Here is a 25,058-nt window from a genome sequence, read left to right on the forward strand (position 1 = left end):
ATTGTCCATTATACTTTAAGAGAGTGAATATTATGGCATATGAATTATATGTCAATTTTTTTAAAAATGCTTGTTACACTATTTAGTGTCCGTTATCAACAGGAGCCACATGATAATGGCTTAATAAAAATCTGGAACCTTTAATTCCTGCTAATTTAAGAATGCAGGCATGTTAGAATAACTTAAATATATCATGAATTTGTCCCTTAGATTTTTCTCTCTTTTAAATATCAGCTCTCAATTGACCACTGGTTACATGCTAGATCCCAATAATTTCATGCTTGAATTCTTTAAAATATACTGATTTATTATGGCAAGTGCTTGATATAAGACACACAAGTAGGAGGTGATATCAGCAGGATGGGAGAATAGAGAGCACTAGATTCTTTGTTTCCCTCCCACTAAATTAACAATATACAGACCAATTTCCTTTGTGAGAAATCCAGAAGCCAGTTAAAGAGCTTCTACACCACATGCAAGCATGAAACCAGCTATAGCAAAGCCAGCAGAAAAAGACATGGCACCCACTTTTCAGAGCTCTGCCCCCTGGCATTGCATGATTGGGGGAAACTCCCAATGCCCAGCTTCTTCCAAGGGAGGGAAAATGTTAGAAAATATACCCCACAGGCTGGCTTTTTCGGGGGCTGCTCCATGGGGTGATTTCTCTTTTGCCTGTCTCAGAGGGCACACTTCTAATCTCATTGATGAAGCCAGCATTACCCTAACATCAAAGCCAAACAAAGAAAATAGAACTACAGGCTAATATCCCTTATGAATATAGATGCAAAAATCCTCAACACAATACTAACAAACTAAATCCAATAGCACATTAAAAGAGTTATACACCGTGACCCGGCGGGATTTATTCCTGGACTGCAAGGATGGTTCAACATACAAGAATCAATCCATGTGATTCACCACTTCTCTGAAGAGGACATTCAAATGGCCAATTGGTATATGAAAAGATGTTCAACATCCCTAATCATCAGAGAAATGAAAGAGCCACTAAGAGATATCATCTCACACTTAAGATGGCCATAATTTAAACAACAGAAAACAACAAATGCTGTAAAGGATGTGGAGAAATTAGAACTCATGTGCGATGCTAGGAATATAAAATGGTACAGGTGTTAAAGAAAACAGTATGGAAGTTCCTCAAAAAATAAAAAATAGAACTATCATGTGACCTATTATTCCTACTTCTGGGTATTTATCCAAGTGAATTGGAAACAGAATTGGAGACAGAGAAAAAGAGAAATAAAAAGACACAGAGTCAACAGAGGTAACAATTCCATTGCAGAAGGGGGTAGGGGGAGTTAAGAACCTTATTTATATTCTTATAAGTCAGAGACCATGTGATTTCCACACAGAAAAATGAAGTTTGGCTTTGAATGTACTTTGATGATATCTTCTATTAGATATGTTCAACCTGAAAGAGTTTTGTGTAGCTCAACAAAAGAATGACAGATACGGATTTTTTGCAGCCCTCAGATCCTCAGAATCCTAGAATATGTATCACAACGAAATTTAAGTAAATTAATATATTATCAAATTAATAAATTAGAGGGATTTAACATTAGATTTTAGTTTTTAAAGGGCTAAAAATTTCATATATGTACTTATTCTTCTGTAAGTAATCATATTTCTAATATGCTTGATACAAACCATCTATATGTTTATTTTTAATTTTTAATACTAGATAATTTGTGGTGTCTGCCTCCCCTGGCCACAGCTGACTAGCCTAAATGGTAGACACAGTTCCAAGTGGCAGGATACTAAGTTGTCCAGGGATCCATGACTAAAAATAGCCTACCTCAAAAATTTAAGTCAAATATTGAGAAAAATTTGAGTGGATGCCATGACGTAGAGAAAAGTCCAACAAACTGTAGCTCTGTGCAGCCCAAGGTTTGAGGGAGCCAGAATTATGAGTCTAAGTGTTTCTGGAGGGTTGTCTCAATTCATGAATAAAAGAGTAAAAATTCAATTTGCCATGTATTTTAAGATACCCTTTAAAACTGGCACAGAGCTATTAAATATACATTTAAGGCATTGTATAATATATACATCTACTTTTCATTCTGCCTTTGAAAATACACACTGTTCCAAACCATACTTAAATGTCAGGAAATTCCTCCTCTCAATCCTGTTTTACTTTTTATCTTCTTTTAAATATGTAAATCCATATTAGAGATAAATGGCAAAAAAGCCTAGCAAAAGGGCTAACATAAACTTTATAGATAGACTTTTTACAAGCAATGATTTTATAGAATTATATAGAAATTGTTTTATTACGGAATCCACCAAAAGGCTATTCTTACCAACCGATGTTTGTTCTACATTTTGCCAAGATTATGCAAAAATGTCCCTCACCTACAATTTATATATAGAACTCATCTCTGCTAAACTGCTTAATAAGCCAAATTTGTCCTTGGCAACTTCCCCTGCCACTCTCTTGCTGCTGCCTTGCCATATCCTTTATACTTTCCCAATCCTTAAGCAATTGCTCTAGGATTTTCCTGACAATACTTTCCCCTTAACAAAATGTAGTCGTGCTGGGCGCAGTTTGATTGTGGGTTTAGGCATCTAATAAATATGATTTTACTTAAAGGATTGATAAGGAATAACAGTTTCAAGTGTAAGCCTTCTAGACCATGCCTAGGACTGAAATGATCTAACTGGAGGACAACTGGGTGCAAATTTCAGGCAGCATTTGGGATCCAGAAGCTTTTGGTTTACTCACAACACATAAAGATAAACATGCAATCTATGCTTAGGTTACACAATCTTAAGTACTGAAAAGAACAGTAAGATATATATTTGAAACACGATTTCTCAGTTATCTGTGTATGATATATGGAACCTTCTTCTTTAAATCAGAACATTCATTAAAGCTGTTGAACATGATTTCAGTATCACTAGACTTCTAATGATTTTATTGAGGGCTTTCCATGAACATGAGATGTAGAAGCTGCATGCAGGAACAGATGTTACGGTTATACCGAAGCCTGAAGACAGCCGAGCACAGATACACAGACATGGACTGTGCACTTAGCCTTGGTTCAAATCATTGTTATTTACTAGCTGTATGACCTCTGGCAAATGTCTTCACCAATTCAAAGTTCAGGTTCCTCAACCATGAAAAGGGACATACTAGTAGAGAATTATGAGGATTAAATGAGAAAATACATACAAAGCACTTGTCTGGTATAGTCTAAGTACATAAGAACTCAATATATGTTAGCTACCATTATTAATTAGTAGATTGTCTCATGAATATGTCTTTGACGTTTACTGTTAGTAGTGGCTTTGATTTTTTTTAAGCTAAAAAAAATAAAATAAAGCAGTACTGATTTGACTTAGTATGTTCCAGTTACTTTATTCAAAGTGAAAATGACTTTTTTTCTGATTAAAAAAATACATATTTATTGACATTCAAATCATAAAGGAAATTATAAAGCAAAATGGAAAAAATCAGTGAAATCTATACATGCAGAGAAATACATTATTATGTTAATGACATTTCTTTTATTTTCCAAAAGCAGGATTAATCTACTATCTGTGTCTTTCTGTTTTTGAAATATAATTGTAGAGCTCTTATTTCATAATAGTTTCTATTCATAAACTAGCCATAAAAATGTAAAAGTAACTCTTTTTTTGGGGAAGCAGAAAGAGTAGAGGTAAAACACCTGACACGATCTGCCTGTGTTCAAATGCCAACTTTACCACTTACTAGAACTATCATCTTGGGTAAGTCACCTAGGCTCCGCATCTTAACTTCCTTATCTGTGAAGTAGAGTTGTTATAAGGATTAAAGGAGTTATAGATAAAGTACTTAAAATAGTACTTGGTACATAGTAATACAAAAGACTTAACTATTGTTATAAAAGGTCAAAGGTACCTATGATATGTTGTTATATAAATATAAAGCAGCTCATAGAACCAGTTATGTGTATTATTCCACTTGTATAAAGAGAACAAAGTACACAATAATATATCTATTTATATATATAGATAGATAAGCATAAAAATATTTATCTTTTTTTTTTAATTTTTATTTATTTATGATAGTCACACACAGAGAGAGAGGCAGAGACACAGGCAGAGGGAGAAGCAGGCTCCATGCACCAGGAGCCCGACGTGGGATTTGATCCCGGGTCCCCAGGATCGCGCCCTGGGCCAAAGGCAGGCGCCAAACCGCTGTGCCACCCAGGGATCCCCATAAAAATATTTAAAAGATGATAACATTAAACTGTTAACATGCTTATCTCAGGAAGAATTTTCACTGGCTCCATTATAATGCTGCAATGTTTTACAAACCTTATGTAAGAAATCAATAAAAACAGTCCATTTGAAAAATGTATTTTTTTGGAGTGGAGAAAATATAAAGAAAATAGAGGAAAATAACAAAACTCTTGGTTTTCAGAAAGATGACAATAGTTATTAGTTCTTCCTGCTATTCCAGGAAAAGAGAGTTTAGATCTTACAGAGAACTAAATTCACTATTAGTGGAAGTATATTATAGTAAACCCAAAGTTATAATTTCTCTTTACTAAAGAGACATTATTTTCTGTGATTTCAAGAAAAATATTCAAAAGAAGAAAACATTTAAGTACCTTTAAAATTGCTAATAAACATCCCTAGGGTTATTAAATTTAATAGAGAGGGGGCTGAAGCATAAACAGGAAAGTGGCTGAAGCATAAACTAAACAATCCTATTTCCCCTTTATTTTACTGGGTCAAGACAAGAATGCCACATCCAATTTGAAACACCTTTAATGTCTAAACTGTATATGTTCTGTCTAATTTATAGAGGAAGAACGTCTATAAAATTTTAAATCCTGAAGCAAAGTTTCCAAATGCTGTTTAATATTGAATGACAGCTTTTCTGAGAATGAATACAGGTTTAAGTGAGAATATGCAGTACTCATGCAGAACAGGACAGCCTAAAATGAATCATCAACCTGGTTATTAATATTATTTTGTCTAATGTACAGACTGTGCTTTCAGTATTTCACAAAAATACACCGTGGCCTGAGCTGAAGTTTTAGATTTAAAAATATTAGCTCTTGGATGTTATACACACCATTTATGTCCAATATGAACTCTCTCAAATGTTACCAGTTACATATAATATCCCAAATTTCTGACCTATGCTGATGACAGATCACCATCTATTGTGATGTCATCCAGTACTGTATGGTACTAGTTCATATGATATTTTTTCTGGCTACAGTTTAAAGGGCATTTCCTGTTTGTGGAGTAAAGCCTACCACATTATCAAAATATGTAACTGAAGGATCACAGTATGACCTCCTGTGATTTTATTTCTGTATTGTTGCCTTAAATAGCGATGAGTAAATCTTCTAAATTATGTCGTAAGACTTCTTGTCCAAGAAGCAATATATTCTGCAATCTCATTGACAAAATTGTTAAAAGACCATCCTTGCAGTTTTTGGGACAGTGGGGATATCACTGTTATGAACCTAGGATTTACAGAACCCTGGCAAAAATTCTGAGGTATGTCGACTTGGATGGGTTTGACATACTACTCTCAGATTATATTGCATTTGTGGAAAAATCAGGATACCGTTTTGAACTAAATTTTAATCTTGAATTTACTGAAATATGTGTGAATACAATTCTGTACTGGGTATTCGCCAGAAAAGGTAATCCTGACTTTGTGGAGTTGCTTCTCAAGAAGACAAAGGACTATGTTCAAGACAGAAGTTGTAACCTGGCACTGATATGGAGGTAATAATCTCATACTTTCACCATAAAAGGAGAAAAATTGCTTTTTAGATTATATTACTACTTTTTTTTCTAAAATGAACATGCATAGTGGCTATATATAGATAAGGAATCCTGACTTGATTGCTCATTCATTTGTTCACTCCTTTATTACTTCATTATTTATTCAATAAATGCTTCCTTATACATACATTATTATGTGCCAATAAATTTCTAGTGGTTCTGCTCTATAAAGTTTACATGTTAGTGCTCAAGGTAAGGGCATGTTAGACAACTTAGATTTCTTTTACTAGACAAAGACATTATTTTGGGTAAAACTGTGATCTCTTCTTCTTGGAAATATTAATAATGCTAATACTAATACATATATCTATAATACGTACATAAAATGACTTTCAAGTAGAATTCAGAATACATATCCATATTCACTCAGTAGTAGTTATCAAGCATAATAATTCACTATTTGTATGTTAAACATTGATAAATTTGGCTCCAAAATCTCCATGATTTAGCATAATGAAGTCAGGTACCTGATTCAGTCTGCTATAGAACCAAATTTTCATGAAGTCTGAAATGTCAGTCTAGCTAATGAATACTACTGGGGATCATACAGAATGAAATATTTAATGTGACCTCTTTGTACAAAAAGTCAAAAATACAGATTCTAAAGTTACCTAGTTTGCACTGACTCTAATTCATGCTACAATTTTAAGTACTGGTTTGACTAGAACCAATGTGCATTTGTACGTAAGAGGCACTGTACGAGCTAGGCACAATGATAGGTGCATGTATGCACTAGAAAACAAGGCAGATAAAATCAGTTCGAGACTAAACCAATCTACATTCTGCCTGAAGCAGAGTTCTCTTGATTGTGTATCACTGTGATCCTGGAGAACCACTAGATTGCTTTCCTTAACGATCACCCAAGTACCTGAACTAGTAACTGTGGTCTGGAATATCAGTAAATACAACCCCCAAAAAGCACTTTTTGGTTGTTTTAAGGACCATTATATCTGTAACTATAGCGAAGAGCAGCTGCTTCTGAGTATCACTAGCTGGGTTAAGTAACACCTATGTGTGTCCCTGGCAGGTCCATGGGAAAGAAAAATGGAATAAAACAGAGGAAGAGAATATAAATTAAAAAAATTCTTAAATGGGAAGCAAAAGGGGAAAACTGAAAGGAGAGGAAGGAAAATGAAACAAAGAGAAACACATGCTGGGTTATGATACAGTGCCATTAACAACTGTCTTAAGTGACAGTTCTAAAATGAAGAAATTTTGACTTAGATACATCCACAAGGTAAAACACATTACTAGTCAATTCTATGTACCACAACATCATCTAGATCTTTGAGACTCATAGTTTTATTTAGATTCAGATGAGGCCTAAGAGTTCACTAGCAAACTTCCACCCTGGGCAACATCCTTACATCAACCATCCCTGGCTGATGCTCATACGGTCTCTGCTTGAACAACTCTGGTAGCAGTTACCTATTTTGTGAGGTAAACCATTCCTTTCCCCAAGGACCTGTTTCCCAGCTATACGTATCCTGTTTCCCTCAAAGACTTTACCCAGTCCCATGACTTTAGATATTATGTATGTGCCAATGACTCCCAGTCTTTCTTCCAGCCCTAACCTTTCCTCTGAGCTCCAGATTCCTTCTATATAAAGTTGTCTACTCAACATCTCCACAAAGCATCTCAAACAGAAATAATATTAACCTAACTCATTCTCTCCCTGTCAAACTGCTTCTTCCCCTGAATTCCCTACCTGATTAATAGCCCCTTTTGTTCTATCCTGTTGCACAAGAGAGAAATCCAGAATTTATTCTTGATTCTTCTCTTTCTTTCATCAACACATTAGCAAGTCCTTTTGACTTGTCTCTAAAACATATCCTAATTACACTTTTCATTTCCTCCATTTCCAACCTAGGTGAACCACATTCATCTCTTGCCTCCACAACTGCTATAGGCTGCCAAAGAGCCTTTCAGCTTCCACTCTTCCCTCTCAACCCCTGTAATCTATTCTTGACTCAGAAGCCTGAACGACCTTATAAAAATGTGAAATATGTTACATCACCTATGCTTAAAATCCTCCAAATCTTTACCACTACAAGTGGAATTAAATTCAAACCCTATACTCATTTTTTAAAAGTCCTACATGAGGGGCAGCCCAGGTGGCTCAGTGGTTTAGTGCCGCCTTCAGCCCAGGGCGTGATCCTGGAGACCTGGGATCGAGTCTCACGTCAGGCTTCCTATATGGAGCCTGCTTCTTCCTCTGCCTGTGTCTTTGCCTCTCTCTCTCTCTCCTCTCTGTGTATTCTCATGAATAAATAAATAAAATCTTAAAAAAGAAAAGTCCTACATGATCTGGTCTCTCACTATAGTAACAAAATACAATCTCATATCATTCTCCCCCTTGAACACTATATCCCAACCACACAGACCTGTTTCTTGAACATCTTCCATTTCATTCCTGCCTGAAGGTCCTGTAATGACTGTTACCTCAAAGTGAAATAAGTCAGACTGAGAAAGACAAATATATGATTTCACTCATATATGGAATCTCGAGAGCAAAACAAAGGAATAAATAGAGAAAAAGCAGAAACAGACCCGTAAATACAGAGAACAAACTGATGGTTGCCAGAGGGTAGGGGGGAGAAAAGAGGGATGGGCAAAATGAGTGAAGGGGAGTGCGAGATACAAGCCTCTAGTTATGTAATGAACAAGTCATGGGAATAAAAGGCGCAGCATAGGGAATGCAGCATAGGGAATGATATCGCAATGGTGACAGATGGTAGCTATGCTTGTGGTGAGCACAGTATAACCTGTAAACCTGTTGCGTCACTGGGTCATACACTTGAAACTAATGTAATATTGTGTGTCAACTATACTCAAGTTTTTAAAACTAGAATTAAAAAAATAATAATACAATAATAATAACTGATCCCTCTGTCTGGAAATCCCTTCACTCAGATCTTCCTAGGACTAGTTCTTTTTTATCATCTGGAACACACTATAAATGTCATCTCTTCAGAGAGGACTTTTCTGGCCTCATCATCTAAAGAAGTCATTCATTCAGTGTCATAGCACTATTTTTATTGTCTGCACATCAATCACTATATGCTCATTTGCTATTGCTCTTTTTTTTTCATTGATTTCTTTGTTCACTATCATTAAAAGTAAGCTCCATGAGAGAAGAAATCCTGACTACTTCCTCAACATTGAATCCTCAGCACATAGAACTATGTAGATACATGCAACAGCTCAGTCAAGAATTTGTTGAATGAAAAACTGAATTTTTATGCAGCTTTATTAGATTCTTACTCATCATGCACTGAAATCTGTCTCCATTTCTCCAGTTCTGCCTCCAGAGCTATGGAGAACAAAGTCTATTTTCTCTCCCAAGTGAAGACCTCTCAAATATTTGTCCTCATAATGAATACCTTGTTTCCTATTATGACCTCATAATGAATACCTTAAGTTTCCTATTATCTGTTGTTTATTCCTACAGCAGCATTTTTGTCACCTTCCCCAGGATATACTCCAATATGATACTTTCTCCATTATAATAATGAAGTATCTAAATAGGTCCCTGGATGAGAGAAGATAGAACTAACGAGGGAAAGGAACTTAAACCTGTTCATTTTTTTACAACAAACTTGCAATCGTAATCTAAATGCCATTGTATGATATACCATAAGTGGTTAAAGAGATGATGTCATTCAGTTAAGATAATCATTTATTAAGCATTTCCTTAAGTGCCAGGCACTATGTTACTTTTTGGGAATTCAAAAACAAAACAGCCATATTTCCTGATTTGCAGGATCTCACAGACTAGTAAGTGAACCATAAACATTATACTATAAGGGCAAAAATAGAAGCATGTGCTGGTAGAAAGAACAGAGAAAGAAGTTGTTAACACTATTGGAAAGCAGCAGATATCTGAAAAAGCTCTCTAGAGGATTCTTAAACTGATTTTTAAAAGATGAAAGGGAGTTTTCTCTTCCTTTCCCTTGAAGAAATAAGATCTAGGCAGAGGCAGGATGACTAAAACCAAAGGAGATAACAAACAACATGTTGATTCTAGGGATTATAGACAATTCTGCAACTGCTAGAAAGTAAGATAGGAAATCAGGTAGTAGTAAAAGATGAAGCCTGGAAGTGAAAGTGTGAAGTACTTTGTAGGACAAACTAAGGAATTTGAAACTTACACCATGAATGATGCCTAACAGTGAAGGTTAGACTTGTAGTATGAAAAGATTCATCAGTGCTCATTTGAAGACTCAACTGTAGGAAGGGAGCCTGGGACTAGAGGCAGGGAGACCAGTTAGTAGACTGCTCAGACATTCCAGGTACGGTGGCAGCTCCAGAACCTGAACAGAAAAAGAACTGTGGGAAGCAATCTTATTAAAAAGAAGTAGGCGACTGGAGAAGTTGCTTGACACTGAATTTGCATAGTAGGCACTCTGTGCTAACTTAGCTTCCATGTGTATTTATAATAGTTTTAGGGAAAGAACTAATTCTGCTCTGCCACCATCTTCTCCCAACTTCTGGCTATTCTTTGATACCACAACTGTCCAGGTAAAACATAAAGAGAACTTGAATAGCAGTAGAGGAAAGAAGAGATATTATTAAACAGAATAACAAAATAGCGAGTGATTAGAAGCAGACCATCAAAAAGAGAGGAGTTAATTTCAAATTTCTAAATTTTAAGACTTGTTGATAGCTGTATTAGTTTTCTCCTGTTGTAACAAATTGCCACAAATTTAGTGGCTTAAAATGATACAGATGTATTATTTTTTTAGTTCTGGAGGCCAGAAATCCAAAATGAGCCTACTGGGCTAAGATCAAGAGGTCAGCAGAGCTAGTTCTTTCAAGAGGCTCTACAGAAGAATGTTTCCCTGCCAGATTCTAGAAGCTTCCTGTATTCCTTGGTTCATGGCCTCTTCCTCCATCTTCAAAGCCAGCAGTGTACAGTCATAGCTCCTTCACTGGCTCTGCTTCTCTTGTTCTCTGACACATCTTAGAAGAGCCTTTGTGGTTACACTGGGTCCACTTGCATAATCTCCCATCTCAAGATCCTTACCCTTAATTACATCTGCAAAATCCCTTTTGCCAGTATGAGAGGCCATTATTCAGCCTACCACAATGGTCATGCCACAAATCTATCACGATTATTACAGAGGACTTAAAAATTCAGTTTGGGACATAAGAGTTTGCATTACCTAAGGGATAGCATCATCCTTGATGTCTCTGTCTCTTACATTCCACATCTAATCTGCCTGGATATCTGTTGGTTCTGCCTTTAAACAATATACAGAGATCTGACCATCTCTTCTGCTATTGCCTTGTACTCAGTAACTTTCCTCTTCCGATCCCATAACAAATTCTCAACAGAGGTAAGATCATGTTGCTTTCCCATTCAAAATCTCCAATGACTCCTCCATTCCATTTAGAGTAAAAGATGGAAGTCCTCTCAGTGATCTACAAGGCTCCACATAATGATATCCCATTATCTCTGTCCTTGTTTCCCACTACTCCTCACGCTTTTCATTCTTTCAGCCACGATGGCTCCCTTACTCTTCCTTCCCTCACCACTCCAGGAACACTGCTTCCTGAGGATCCTCAAATAAATATCTTCTAAATAAATAACTAACTAAATCCTAAATCCTAAATAAATAACTTCTTTATCTCTTTCTTCTTTATTCAAATGTTACCTTTCAGAAATGCCCTCTCCTATCATCCTATTTAAAATTGTAAAATGTCCTCGTACATCTGTCCCAACACTTCCATACTTCCTATTCTGGTCTATTTTTTTTTTCTTATCAAATCTTCTGACATATTATAAAATTTGCATTTTGCTATGTTCATCCTGTACTGTTTCCCCTCACTACAATCCAAGCAGGTATCTTTGTTATGTTCACTCACATATCCCAAGCGCCTAAAACAGTACTTGGCATGCAGTATCCATTCAATAAATATTTGTTGAATAAATTAATAGACAGTAATTGAAGTTATGGTCATGGATGAAATTGCCTGAGAACAAAAAATCAAAAGAAAATTAGTCAAAAGACCACATATTTACTTAAATGTTAAGGGCAGAGAAAGAGGAACCAGTAAAAGATGGTTGAAAAGGAACAGCCAAAGAGGTAGGTGGATAACTGGGAGAAAATAGCCCTACTAAGTTAGGATAAAACATGGTTCCATTAAATATCAGACATAAAATTATGACAAAGGATCTCTTAAATTTGGTGGCTAAAAACTAAAAGATAAGTAGTAGGAAAAAATAGAAATAATTAGTATAGCTACAAAACTGAATCATTCTCTGCATGTCTATATGGAAATATTATGCCCCATTTCATAACCATATATGACAGGTTTTCAGATACAGAGGGTTCAGTTCATTAACTTCACATTTAAAAACTAATTCTTGCTGTGCTTGCCTTACTCCATCCATATAAGTACTGTTATAATTAACTGTCAGTACAGATTAAGCAAATTTTGGTTTACAGTAACATGCTCTTTAAACATGAGGATTAATCATGTCACTTGGGTACAGATTAGACTTTTAAATCTCATTTTAAGCCTATTTGGGTTTTGGTTATGTTTTCAACATTTTTGGCCCAAAATTACTTCTAAAGGTAATATCAATCTTAATTATTTTAAAATTAACTAATATCTATAAATCTTACCGAGGATCACTTATGGTATCTTTGTCCCCTAAGACTCCTGAATTCCTATACTTAAAATACTGCTAGTCAAATATCTTAAGAGTGAGCAAGATCAGAGGTGGTTCAAGATGGTAGGAGAATCCTGAACTTCCTCCAATGAACCCAACAAATCTACATCTATATATGCTACAATTCCCCCTTAAAAAAAAAAAAAACTAGCTGAACAGATCCTCCACAGCAAAAGATTAATAGACTGGAGCACCTGGGTGGCTGAGTCAGTTCAGCGTCCAACTCCTGATTTTGCTCAGGTCATGATCTTAGGGTCCTGAGGTCAGAGCCCTGCATGGGGCTCCATACTGGGCCTAGGGCTTGTTTAAGATTCTCTCCCTCCCTCTTCCTCTATCCGTCCCCATTCCCCTCAAGAAAAATAAAAATAAAAAATAAAAATTATTTTATTTTTTAAAATAAAAAATTAAGTGGGCCATATTAAATGGGCTGGGGAAGCAGAGACATGGTCTAGCCAAAAACCCCACCCCCAGCATGCCAACCCACAATTAGGAGGAGTTGAGAGGGATCTCACAAAGACAGAGGCTCTCCCTGAGAAGCAAGGTGTTTATGTCCCACATCAGACACTCCAACCCTTGGGGCCTGCACTGGAGAGATGAGCCCCCAAAACACCTGGCTTTAAAACCAACAGAACTTATGTTCAGGAGAAATAGTGCTGTAGGAAATGGAGATAATACTCTTAAAGTATCCACAAGTAGACACATTCACTTTGGGACCTAGTACAAAACCTAACATTATACCTAATGAATACCTAATCCTAAGATATTTGCCAGAAGGGCAAAGCCTGTTGAAGCTCTCTAGGAACAAAGGCATCTTTTCAGCATTCTCTTTCTTCTTTCCTGGTGCTGGCACAGGAAGGTACCATCTTTGCACTATCCCTCTACCTTACTGCCTACAAGAAACTCACTTCATATGTAAGGACACACACAGACCAAAAGTGAAAGGTTGGAAGAAGATGTTTCAGGCAAATGGAAATCTGCCCACCCATCCCAATAAGAAAAGCTAGGGTAGCTATAGTTATATTAGATAAAATAGACTTTAAAATAAAGATTGTAATAAAAGACAAAAAATGGGCATTATATACAAGTAAAAGGGTCGATCCCAATAATAAGATATAACATTCTGCATTCAACACAGAAACATCTAAATATATAAAGCAAGTATTAACAGACCTAAAGGCAGAAATTGACAGCAATAAAACACTAGAAAGGGGCTTTAGTATACTACTTACATCGATGCATTGACCATTCAGGCAGAAAACTAATAAGAAAGTATCCTTAGAAGCTCAACTTTATGGTCAACTAATATTCGATAAAGGAGGAAAGACTATCCACTGGAAGAAAGACAGTCTCTTCAATAAATGGTGTTGGGAAAATTGGACATCCACATGCAGAAGAATGAAACTGGACCACTCTCTTTCACCAGACACAAAGATAAACTCAAAATGGATGAAAGATCTAAATGTGAGACAAGAATCCATCAAAATCCTAGAGGAGAACACAGGCAACACCCTTTTTGAACTCGGCCACAGTAACTTCTTGCAAGATACATCCACGAAGGCAAGAGAAACAAAAGCAAAAATGAACTATTGGGACTTCATCAAGATAAGAAGCTTTTGCACAGAAAGGATACAGTCAACAAAACTAAAAGACAACCTACAGAATGGGAGAAGATATTTGCAAATGACGTATCAGATAAAGGGCTAATATCCAAGATCTATAAAGAACTTATTAAACTCAACACCAAAGAAACAAACAATCCAATCATGAAATGGGCAAAAGACATGAAGAGAAATCTCACAGAGGAAGACATGGACATGGCCAACATGCACATGAGAAAATGCTCTGCATCACTTGCCATCAGGGAAATACAAATCAAGACCACAATGAGATACCACCTTACACCAGTGAGAATGGGGAAAATTAACAAGGCAGGAAACAACAAATGTTGGAGAGGATGCGGAGAAAAGGGAACCCTCTTACACTGTTGGTGGGAATGTGAACTGGTGCAGCCACTCTGGAAAACTGTGTGGAGGTTCCTCAAAGAGTTAAAAATAGACCTGCCCTACGACCCAGCAATTGCACTGCTGGGGATTTACCCCAAAGATTCAGATGCAATGAAACGTCGGGACACCTGCACCCCGATGTTTCTAGCAGCAATGGCCACAATAGCCAAACTGTGGAAGGAGCCTCGGTGTCCATCGAAAGATGAATGGATAAAGAAGATGTGGTCTATGTATACAATGGAATATTACTCAGCAATTAGAAACGACAAATACCCACCATTTGCTTCAACGTGGATGGAACTGGAGGGTATTATGCTGAGTGAAATAAGTCAATCGGAGAAGGACAAACATTGTATGTTCTCATTCATTTGGGGAATATGAATAATAGTGAAAGGGAATATAAAGGAAGGGAAAAGAAATGTTGGGAAATATCAGGAAGGGAGACAGAACATAAAGACTCCTAACTTGGGGAAACGAACTAGGGGTGGTGGAAGGGGAGGAGGGCGGGTGTTGGAAGGGAATGGGTGACGGGCACTGAGGTGGACATTTGACGGGATGAGCACTGGGTGTTTTTCTGTACGTTGGTAAATTGAACACCAATAAAAAATAATTTAAAAAAAAAAAAAAGACTCCTAACTCTGGGAAATGAACTAGGGGTGGTGGAAGGGGAGGAGGGCGGGGGGTGGGTGTGAATGGGTGACAGGCACTGAGGGGGGCACTTGATGGGATGAGCACTGGATGTTATTCTGTATGTTGGCAAATTGAACACCAATAAAAAATAAATTTATTATTAAAAAAAAGAAAGTATCCTTAGTTGACACATTAGACCAAATGGACTTAATAATATATATAATAATATATAATAGTTATATATATATATACATATATATATACATATATATGTATATATATACACACACACACACACACAGAATATTGCATACAAAAGCAGTAAAATACACATTCTTCTCAAGTGTACATGGAATATTCTCCAGGACAGATTATATGTTAGGCCATAAAACAAGTCACAATAATCCAAGAAGATGGAAATCATATCAAGTATGTTTTCCAACCACAATGGTATGACATTAGAAATAAATTATAAGAACACTGGAAAAAATCACAAATATATGGAGATTTAAAAATGTGGTACTGAACAACCAATGTGTCAACAAAGAAATGAAAGAAATCAAAACTTATCTTGAAATAAATTAAAATAGAAATACATTTTATCAAAATCAATGAGATGCAGCAAAAGCAGTTCTAATAGGGAAGATTATGGTGATACACACCCACCTAAAAAACAAACAAACAAGAAAAGCTCAACTACACTAACTTTATGCCAAAAGGAACTAGAAAAAGAAAAATAAAGTTCAGTTAGTAGAAAGAAGGAAATAAGATCAGAGCAGAAATAAATGAAATACAAACTAAAAATAAAATAGAAAAGATCAATGAAACTAAGAGCTGGTTCTCTGAAAAGATAAACAAAACTGACAAACCTTTAGCCAGACTCAACAAGAAAAAAAATCAGAAATGGAACAAAAATTAACAACTGATACCAAAGAAATACAAAAAGATCATTAGAGACAATTATGAACAAGTATACATCAACAGATTCAACAACCTAAAAGAAATGGATAAGTCCTCATATACATATAATCTTCCAAGACTGAATTGTGAAGAAACACAAAGTCTGAATAAGCCAATTACTAGTAAGGAGATTGAATCAGTAATCAAAAACCTCCCAACGAACAAAAGTCCAGGACCAGACAGCTTCACTGTTGCGTTCTACAAAATATTCAAAGAAGATTTAATACCTATCCTTAAACCCTTCCAAAAACTGAAAAAGAGGAAACACTTCCAAACTCATTATACAAGTTCAGAATTACCCTAATGACAAAACCACATGTGGACACTGCAAAAAATAAAATTACAGGCCAATATCCTTGATGAACATGGATGCAAAAATCCTCTACAAAATATTAGCAAGTCAAATTCTGCAATATATCAAAAGGAGGATCATACACCATGATCAAGTAGGATTTATTTACAGGGATGAAAGGATGGTTTAATACCTGCAAAACAATCAACATAATACACATTAAAAAATGAAGGATAAAAATTACATGATCTCAATATTTGAAGATAAAACATTGACAAAATTCAACATTCATTTATGATAAAAACCCTCAACATAGTGGGTATAGATGGAAGGTACTCCAACATCATAAATACTATATATGAAAAACCCACAAATAATATCAAACCCAATGATTTAAGATCAGGAACAAGACAAGGAGGCCCACTCTCACCACTTTTATTCAACATACTATTAGAAGCCCTAGATAGAGCAATTAGGCAAATAAAACAGAAATTAAAATAAATTTAAAAATAAAATAAAGTATATCCAAATTGGGAAGGAAAAAGTAAAACCGCCACTATATATAGATGACATTATATTATATATAGAAAGTCCTGAAGACTCCACCAAAATAGCTAAAACTAATAAATTCAAAAGTTGCAGGTATAAAATCAATATACAAAAATCTATTGTGTTTTTATATACTAACAATGAATTATCAGCAAAATAAATTAAGAAAACAATCTCATAAAATACTTATGCATCAAAAGAATACAATATTTAGAAGCAAATTTAACCAAGGAGGTGACAGATCTGTACTCCAAAAACTCTAAGACACTGATGAAAGAAATTGAAGAAGACACAAATAAAGATATTTTGTGCTCATGGATTGGAAGAATCAATATCATTAAAATGTCCGTATCACCCAAAGCAATTTACTGATTCAATAATCTGAACCAAAATTTGAATGGCAGGAACACCTCGGTGGCTCAGTGGTTGAGCATCTGCCTTTAGCTCAGGTAGTGATCCCAGGGTCCCACATCAGGGTCCCCACAGGGAACCTACTTCTCCTTCTACTTATGTCTCTGCCTCTCTCTGTGTCTCTCACAGTTAAAGAAATGAAATCTTTTAATAAAATTTTTGAATGGCCTTTTTTCACAGAATTAGGACAATCCTAAAATTTGTTTTGAATAAGAAAAGATCTTGAATAACAAAAGATCTTGAATAACAAAAGTAGTCTTGAAAAAAAAGATAAAAGATAGTAATCACAACAGCATGGCATAAAAATAAGCATACAGATCAAGGGAACAAAACAGTGAGCCCAGAAATAAACCCATGCAAATATGGTTAATTAATTTTATGAAAAAAAAAAAGACAAGAATATATAACAGGGAAAGGATGGTCTCTTCAAAAAATGATGCTGGGAAAATTGTCAGATGCAAAAGAATGAAATTAGACCCCAATCTCATACCACACACAAAAATTAACTCAAAATTGGCTGAAGAAACCATAAAACTCCTAAAAGAAAACACAGGAAGTTCCCTGACATTGTTCATGGCAATATTTTCTGGATCTGACTCCAAAGGGGGAAAAAAATGTCCATTCAGATTCTCTGCCCACTTTTTAATAGAATTTTTTTTTTATTGAGTTGATGAGTTCTTTATATATTTTGGATATTAACCCCTTATTAGATATATCATTTGCAGATATTCTTTTTTCCACTTAGGTTGCCTTTTAATTTTGTTGCTGGTTTGTTTCCTTCACTGTACAGAAGCTTTTTCATTTTTCATTTATTTTTACTTTTGTTATCATTGTCTTGTTGGGTCCAAAAGCCACAAAAAAAATTTTAATTACATGTACATATTTTTTCCTGGATAACAGTAAAAAAAATCAACAAATACTTGTCTACTTCAGGCTAAGCATTATTCTAGGCATTTAAGTATTTATTTATTTATTTATTTATTTATTTATTTATTTATTTATTCATGAGACAGAGAGAGAGGCAGAGACACAGGCAGAGGGAGAAGCAGGCTCCACGCAGGAAGCCCGACATGGGACTCGATCCCTGGTCTCCAGGATCACGCCCAGGCCAAAGGCAGCACTCTGCTGAGCCACCCGGGCTTCCCAGCATTTAAGGATATAATAGCAGATTCAACAGACAAAAATTGTTGCCCTTGTGGAGCTTACACGTTTATTTTTTTGCCCGTCTTGCCCACTCATTTATTTTGAAGATGAGAAAATGAACGATTAGTAATGTTAAGTTATCCAAAATGATATGGGCTTAATGGAGACCTGTGCAAAGTCATGAGAAGAGGAAGGAAAGTCAGGTCATCAAAGAAGTCTCCACAAAAGAGCTTATTAAACGGAGTCTAATATGAGGAGCAAGACTTGTCCCAGAATTGAAAAGGGATAGAAAGAACATATACAAATCAAAGAACTGTGAAAAAGTTGGATGCAATGGTGGCTTGGGAAAGCGAATATACCTGTAAGCAGGACAGGGAATCCAGAAGGAGAAGGGGTTTAGTAAGAGTTCATTTTGGGATATATATTGGATTTATGAAAAAGATGGGATGTCTCAGGCAATACTGATCCAGAGAGGATTCCAACAGAGAATGTCTATATTTATATATGGAAATTAGAAGGATACGTATAGTAACACTGGCAGCGTTACAACAAAAACTCAACTTAATTTCTAACATGCTACTCTGAACTACACCATACTATTTTTTTTATCATGAAATCTTGGTGTTTCAACACTCAATGAAGCTTGGGAGATATACTAGTTGGTCTAGTGATTTTTAAACTGTTCCCTTTGGAGCTCCTGACAAGGGAATCACACGGGGGAGGTTTTCAGGACTTCTCTCGACACACTTCACCCAGAGAACATTTCTAACACAAAACATTCTTTTTGTATAGCTAGTTTAGGTGTAACAATCCTCCAATGCTGCTTTATGCTTGTAAATGAAACATAACTTCTAATCTTTTTATTGATTAACACCTGCTAATCCTTCAAATCTTAGCTCTAGGATAACCTATAAACAATGGTTATTCCACTGCCTCTCCTCAGTGCTTCACAGTATACCAAGCATGTTTCTATCATAGCCATTATCATTTTGTATTGTATTATTGAATTACTTGACCATTTCCCTTACTAGACTGCAATAAGGTTCTTGATATAAAGGACTGTATCTTTCATCTCTGTGTATCTAGCACTCAGTACACCCTGGGCAAGCAAGTGTTAAATCAATTAATGAGCAAATGAATACATAAATGCATAAGGAAACTAAGATTCAAAGAGGCTGACTGATCCAAAATCATAGAGCTAGTTAGGAGAAACCAAACCTAGAATCTAGAACCCTTAAATTACTCCATTTTTATAGCATTATATTGTGTTGCCTCCCCTCATTAATTAAATATATCCTATATTAAATTCCTTTTTCTTTTTTTTTAAGATTTTAATTATTTATTCATGAAAGACACAGAGAGAGGCAGAGACATAGAGGGAGAAGCAGACTCCCTGTGCGGAGCCCGATGCAGAACTCGATCCCAGGAACCGGGATCATGACCTAAGCCAAAGGCAGGCAATCAAACACTGAGCCACCCAGGAGAAACTCCTTTTTGAATAATGCTCTCCTTGCTCTGCACAGTTGTTCAAAACCAGTATTTATAGTTTGTGTGCTGTTCTGAAAAACATATTAGTATCTTATTAGACCAATCAAAAGAATTCCAGAGACAAAGGATCATAAATAAAATTTCCCTTTCTTTAGTCCTAAAGCCATTTTTATTTGGCTAAATCAAGACTTGATAATATAAAATCTTCTGTGGTTAGCTATGCAATGTCCTATCTACACATTGAGACCAGTACATTAGCAAACATAAATATCTATTAAATAATTGCAAGGACCACATAAAATCAGAAAAAAAATAAAATTTTCACTGCTTAAACCTAAAAATACCAATTCTAATTTTATTAAAGTAAAAAATATATAGAATTAAGATAGTTGCACTTATTCCTTTCTCATCTAATCTCCAAACTCAATTCATGACTGACCAAGATGATGTCACAAGCATCAAAATAGTCACATAATTTTATTCTATTAATAAAGTGAAATTTAAGAGAGTGCCTTTTTACCTTCTCTGTTTTAAATTTTCCAGAGCTACATCAGTTTTCTAATACTTGTTCTAATGACAGCAGGATTTCTCCAGTGAGCAACATAGCTACTACCACTAAAAGCAAACACTTTCCATCCATTTAAATCTTTCTTTGTTTTTACAAGTGCAAAGTTTAAATGTGTAATAGGAATTTTCTTATTAACTTCCAGTTTGGTCTACATTCATGGGAGTAGAAAACTCTTTTTAGGGCACCCCAGGTGGCTCAGCGGTTTAGTGCCACCTTCGGCCCAGAGTGTGATCCTGGAGTCCTGGGATCGAGTCCCATGTCGGGCTCCCTGCACGGAGCCTGCTTCTCCCTCTTCCTGTGTCTCTGCCTCTCTCGCTCTCTGTGTGTCTCTCATGAATAAATAAATAAAATCTTAAAAAAAAAAAAAACAACCTCTTTTTAAGACATAAAGGTAAAAGTGCATTAAAAGCTATTTAAGACATTTAATACTTAAGAGAATACTATTATTTTCCCATTACTGTTAAGACAACTTACAATTCTTAGCTCTGTATTCAGTGAAGCTTTTGTTTGGTCCACAGAACTTTTACACCAGTGTACTGTCCAAGCCCACTAAGTGGCATCACACCTCTACTCTACGTAGCTCAGACAAGACAATCTAATATCTTAAAAATACTCCTGCAATATGGAATCTTAGAAAGAGAAAAAAATCCCATCAACATTGTGATAACAATATTGCTCTACCCTTCAAGAGTGAGAATAATGGTTGATCATGAATTGGTAGACATCCAGGAAGATGCCAAAACATGTTTAGTGCTGTGTTCCAGAGTGCTTTCTGCCATTTCAATCAGGGAAATAGAGGTAAGCAAAATATTATTCTTGGGTTTGGGCTCAAATATTGATCAATTTTAAGATAAAACTGTGAGACAAGAATGAATTTGATTTTTAATCTATGAATTATATCCAGTGAAAAATTAATAATTGAGTGTAGGCTTATAAATTAAAAATAAGTAAAATCTAAATTATCTTGAACATTAGTCCCTTATTTCATAATCTTGTCTTCTAAATAAATAATTTTAAAAGTTAAATTTATGGTTTATTTTAGTAGTTACTAAGTAGATGTATCTTATTATTATATTCTGATTACACAATAACCTGTGTTTATTAGGATCTCTAGGTCTTAAGAACACCCTAAATAAAAATTTAACAGAATTCTTTACAGTACAGTATTTTTAAATGAGTTGCATTTCTCCTCACAAATACATGCCAAGATATTAAAACATAAAGACTTAAAATATTTGTGCAATTGAAAATATCCATTCCTCAGTTTTGTGAGCAGAGACTATTTCATATACCCTAGCAATGATCCCAAGCATTGAGCTAAATACTTGGTGATAAGGTACTAAACATATACCAGATATTCTTTGAATAGCTTAGTACTGAATAAATAATTTTAAAATATTATATATTGGGATGCCTGGATGGCTCAGCGGTTGAGCCTCTGCCTTTGGCTCAGGGCTTGATCCCAGGGTCCTGAGATAGAGTCCTGCATTGGGCTCCCCAGGGGGAGCCTGCATCTCCCTCTGCCTGTGTCTCTGCCTCTGTCTCTCATGAATAAATAAATCAGTCTTTAAAAAAATTATATGTCATTTAAGTACCATATGGTCTACAGATTATAGGTTCTACTGCAGAAATAGCTCTGTAATACAGCAATGTCTTTTAGTCCTAAATCAACTTAATTAACATTTAGCTTCTAGAATTAAATCTTTAAAAAGGGGTACCCTAACTGAAACTTAAAAATTTATCTTTTCATATAGACAAATCTATCAGGATTTTTTTTTAAGATTTTATTTATTCATGAGAGACAGAGAGAGAGAGAGAGGCAGAGACACAGGCAAAGGGAGAAGCAGGCTCCATGCAGGGAGCCCGACGTGGGACTCCATCCCACATCTCCAGGATCATGCCCTGGGCTGAAGGCGGCGCTAAACCGCTGAGCCACCTGGGTTGCCCCCTATCAGGATTTCTTATGGTTTTGCAGCACAAAGTTTTATTCTACAATGTTTGGAATCACCTAGGGGGCCTTGTAGGATTTATGTTGTCTGTGCCTAATCTCAGACGAACTGAATTAAACTTTCTGGAGTAAAACCTCAGCATTCATATACTTTAAAGTTTCCTGGATAATTCTGGTGTATAGCCAACTTGACAACACTACTCTGGAAGGAGAAGCTGATAAAACATAAGTGTGTGATCTGTCTAAAATAAAAAACATATACACATTCATAGTTGTAAGAAATAATGTTTTGTGTCCTTAGACATATTATTTAAACTTTATATATCACTGTGAGAAATAAAAGGCAAATAAAAATACTTGCCTCAGATTAAAAAAAAAAGCTTTGTAAAAAATATAAGGGTTATATAAACTTAAGATCTATTTTCTGAATTAAAATACAAAATAAAAATGCTAATAATTTGGAATAAACAATGATTAATATTACAAAATTAAAATATTTCCTCTTCAGACGCAGCTAAGTTTAGGAAGACGCCCAATTATTTCTAATTGGCTGGACTACATTCCTTCAACAAGATACAAAGATCCATGTGAACTATCACATCTTTGCAGAATAACCATTAGGGCTCAACTACTGACCAACAATATGCTCCCAAATGGAATATTTTCACTTCAAATACCGGTTCGTCTACAGAAGTACCTGAATTTAGAAAGTTAATACACATCTTTCTCCTGAGTTCTTTAAGGATACTCACCATTGTATGGTTTAGAAGTTAATAAACTATTAACTTCATGCAAAATTTTATTGCACTGAATATTTCATTAGAAAATATAATTTCACAGGACACCATAAATCAATCCATTTTAAATCAGTATATGGCTCTGCCCATTACCTTTCTATACAGTGGAACAAATTATATGCTTTTTGTTATATTTTAGATTTACCCTTCTAATCCACTCTTAAAAGTTTTTTTTTGTGTTAGAGCATTATTGTTATCTGTGGAAATTTTGGTCATATTAATGTTCTGAAGCTCCTACCATTAGTGTGTTCTAAGCTAAGTAAATATTTTGTATTGTGTATTCCTATTAACAAGTATATTGAGTTCTTTTGCAAATAAAATGTTGTGCTTGGTGGTAAGGAATAGTTAAGGAAATTAAGATGTGATCCCTTCCTTGAGAAGCCATAGTCACAAATTATACAAGGTAAAGAATTCGTCAACTAAAGGATGGGGGTCAGGAGGAGGATGACAGAAATGGATAGTATTTGGAAATAACTAGCCCCAAATAACAATATGGAGCTTTGGTGTTTTGGTGTGTGATACTTCTAAGTACTAGATCAGTAGTGCTTTTTAAGTTGAGATATAATTGACATGTAACATTATATTACTTTCAGGTATATAATAACATGATTCAGTATATATATATATTGCAAGATGATCACCACAATAAGTCTAGTTAACAGCCACAATCATACATAGTTACAACGTTTTCCTTGTGATGAGAACACTTAAAATCTACTTTCAGCTACTTTCAAATATGCAACACAGTATTATCAGGCACAGAAATTTATTACCTTAAAAAATAAATTTTATTCTACTCCAATTTTTTAAGCTCTTCTTGAGTTAAGTAGGGTAGTAGACTATTCTCTATATAAATAAGTGGTCAAACTGCTGCAATACACAGAAGAGAACTGGGAGATAATTTTTCACAGGTTGCTTACATTTCTGCCTGTCTTATAGCAGAGGCACTGTCTTACATTTAACTACCTTTTTAAGGATGTTTGTATAATGAACAGCCTTGGAAGACAGTGATAGTGTCTCCCTCTGAGCAGAGGCAGGTCTGTTCAGTCTAGTATAATAAAGAATTATCTTCCTCTGGAAAAATAAAGGTTGAGCAGGTCTGCTAGAACCTCATTAATAAAAGGGTTTCCCTAGCTTGGGGTTCCTCAGCCATAGTACAAATCCACTGTACACATATCTAACTGGACCACTCCATGTCTCAGAGGATCAGGATACCTGAAACCAACACAAACAGGAAGCTCATGGTGCATCATGCACCATTAGCAATTAAGTCTTTTGTTTCTGACTCAAGAATCTTCTATTTTCTGATGACAAACATGAAACAGCAAACTGAACTGCTAGTTTGCAAGTAAGGTAAAAGTCTCAGATCCTTCACAGATTTTTTTTAATTGAGGTATAACTGACATATAACATTATATTAATTTCAGGTATATAACACAGTCAACATTTGTATATATTGCAAAATGATCATAATAAGTCTAGTTAACATCCATCACCATACATAGTTACACCTTCACGGTTCTTGACAATGAAGATGTTTCCCACCTCATCATTATCTATTTTAGGATCCATTTTGGTAGATTATGGCACTTACTAGCATTTTCATTGTCTACCTGCAATCTGGAGACTATCAAAATTTCGACAATTTATAGGAAAAGGGTTACAGTAAGATAAACTGTGTAATTTAAATTCCTAAAGAATAGAATAGAAAAAGCAAAGCAATAACTACTAGATCATTTGCTTTTCCTTTCCTTCCATTTTCATTCCTGTGAGGTACAA

General features: G+C 35.3%; 1 protein-coding gene across 1 annotated transcript; it reads left to right on the forward strand.

Annotated features, from left to right (window-relative positions):
* Window positions 1-5,350: 5,350 nt before the first annotated feature.
* ASB17 (ankyrin repeat and SOCS box containing 17) lies at window positions 5,351-23,197 on the forward strand. The gene is made up of 3 exons (XM_041747805.1): window positions 5,351-5,751; window positions 21,053-21,332; window positions 22,991-23,197. Exons 1-3 carry the CDS (start codon window positions 5,351-5,353, stop codon window positions 23,195-23,197), a joined length of 888 nt encoding a protein of 295 aa, XP_041603739.1.
* Window positions 23,198-25,058: the final 1,861 nt, after the last annotated feature.

The sequence above is a fragment of the Vulpes lagopus genome, chromosome 3 (genome assembly GCF_018345385.1).
Source record: "Vulpes lagopus strain Blue_001 chromosome 3, ASM1834538v1, whole genome shotgun sequence".
In the NCBI taxonomy this organism is placed as follows: Eukaryota; Metazoa; Chordata; class Mammalia; order Carnivora; family Canidae; genus Vulpes; species Vulpes lagopus.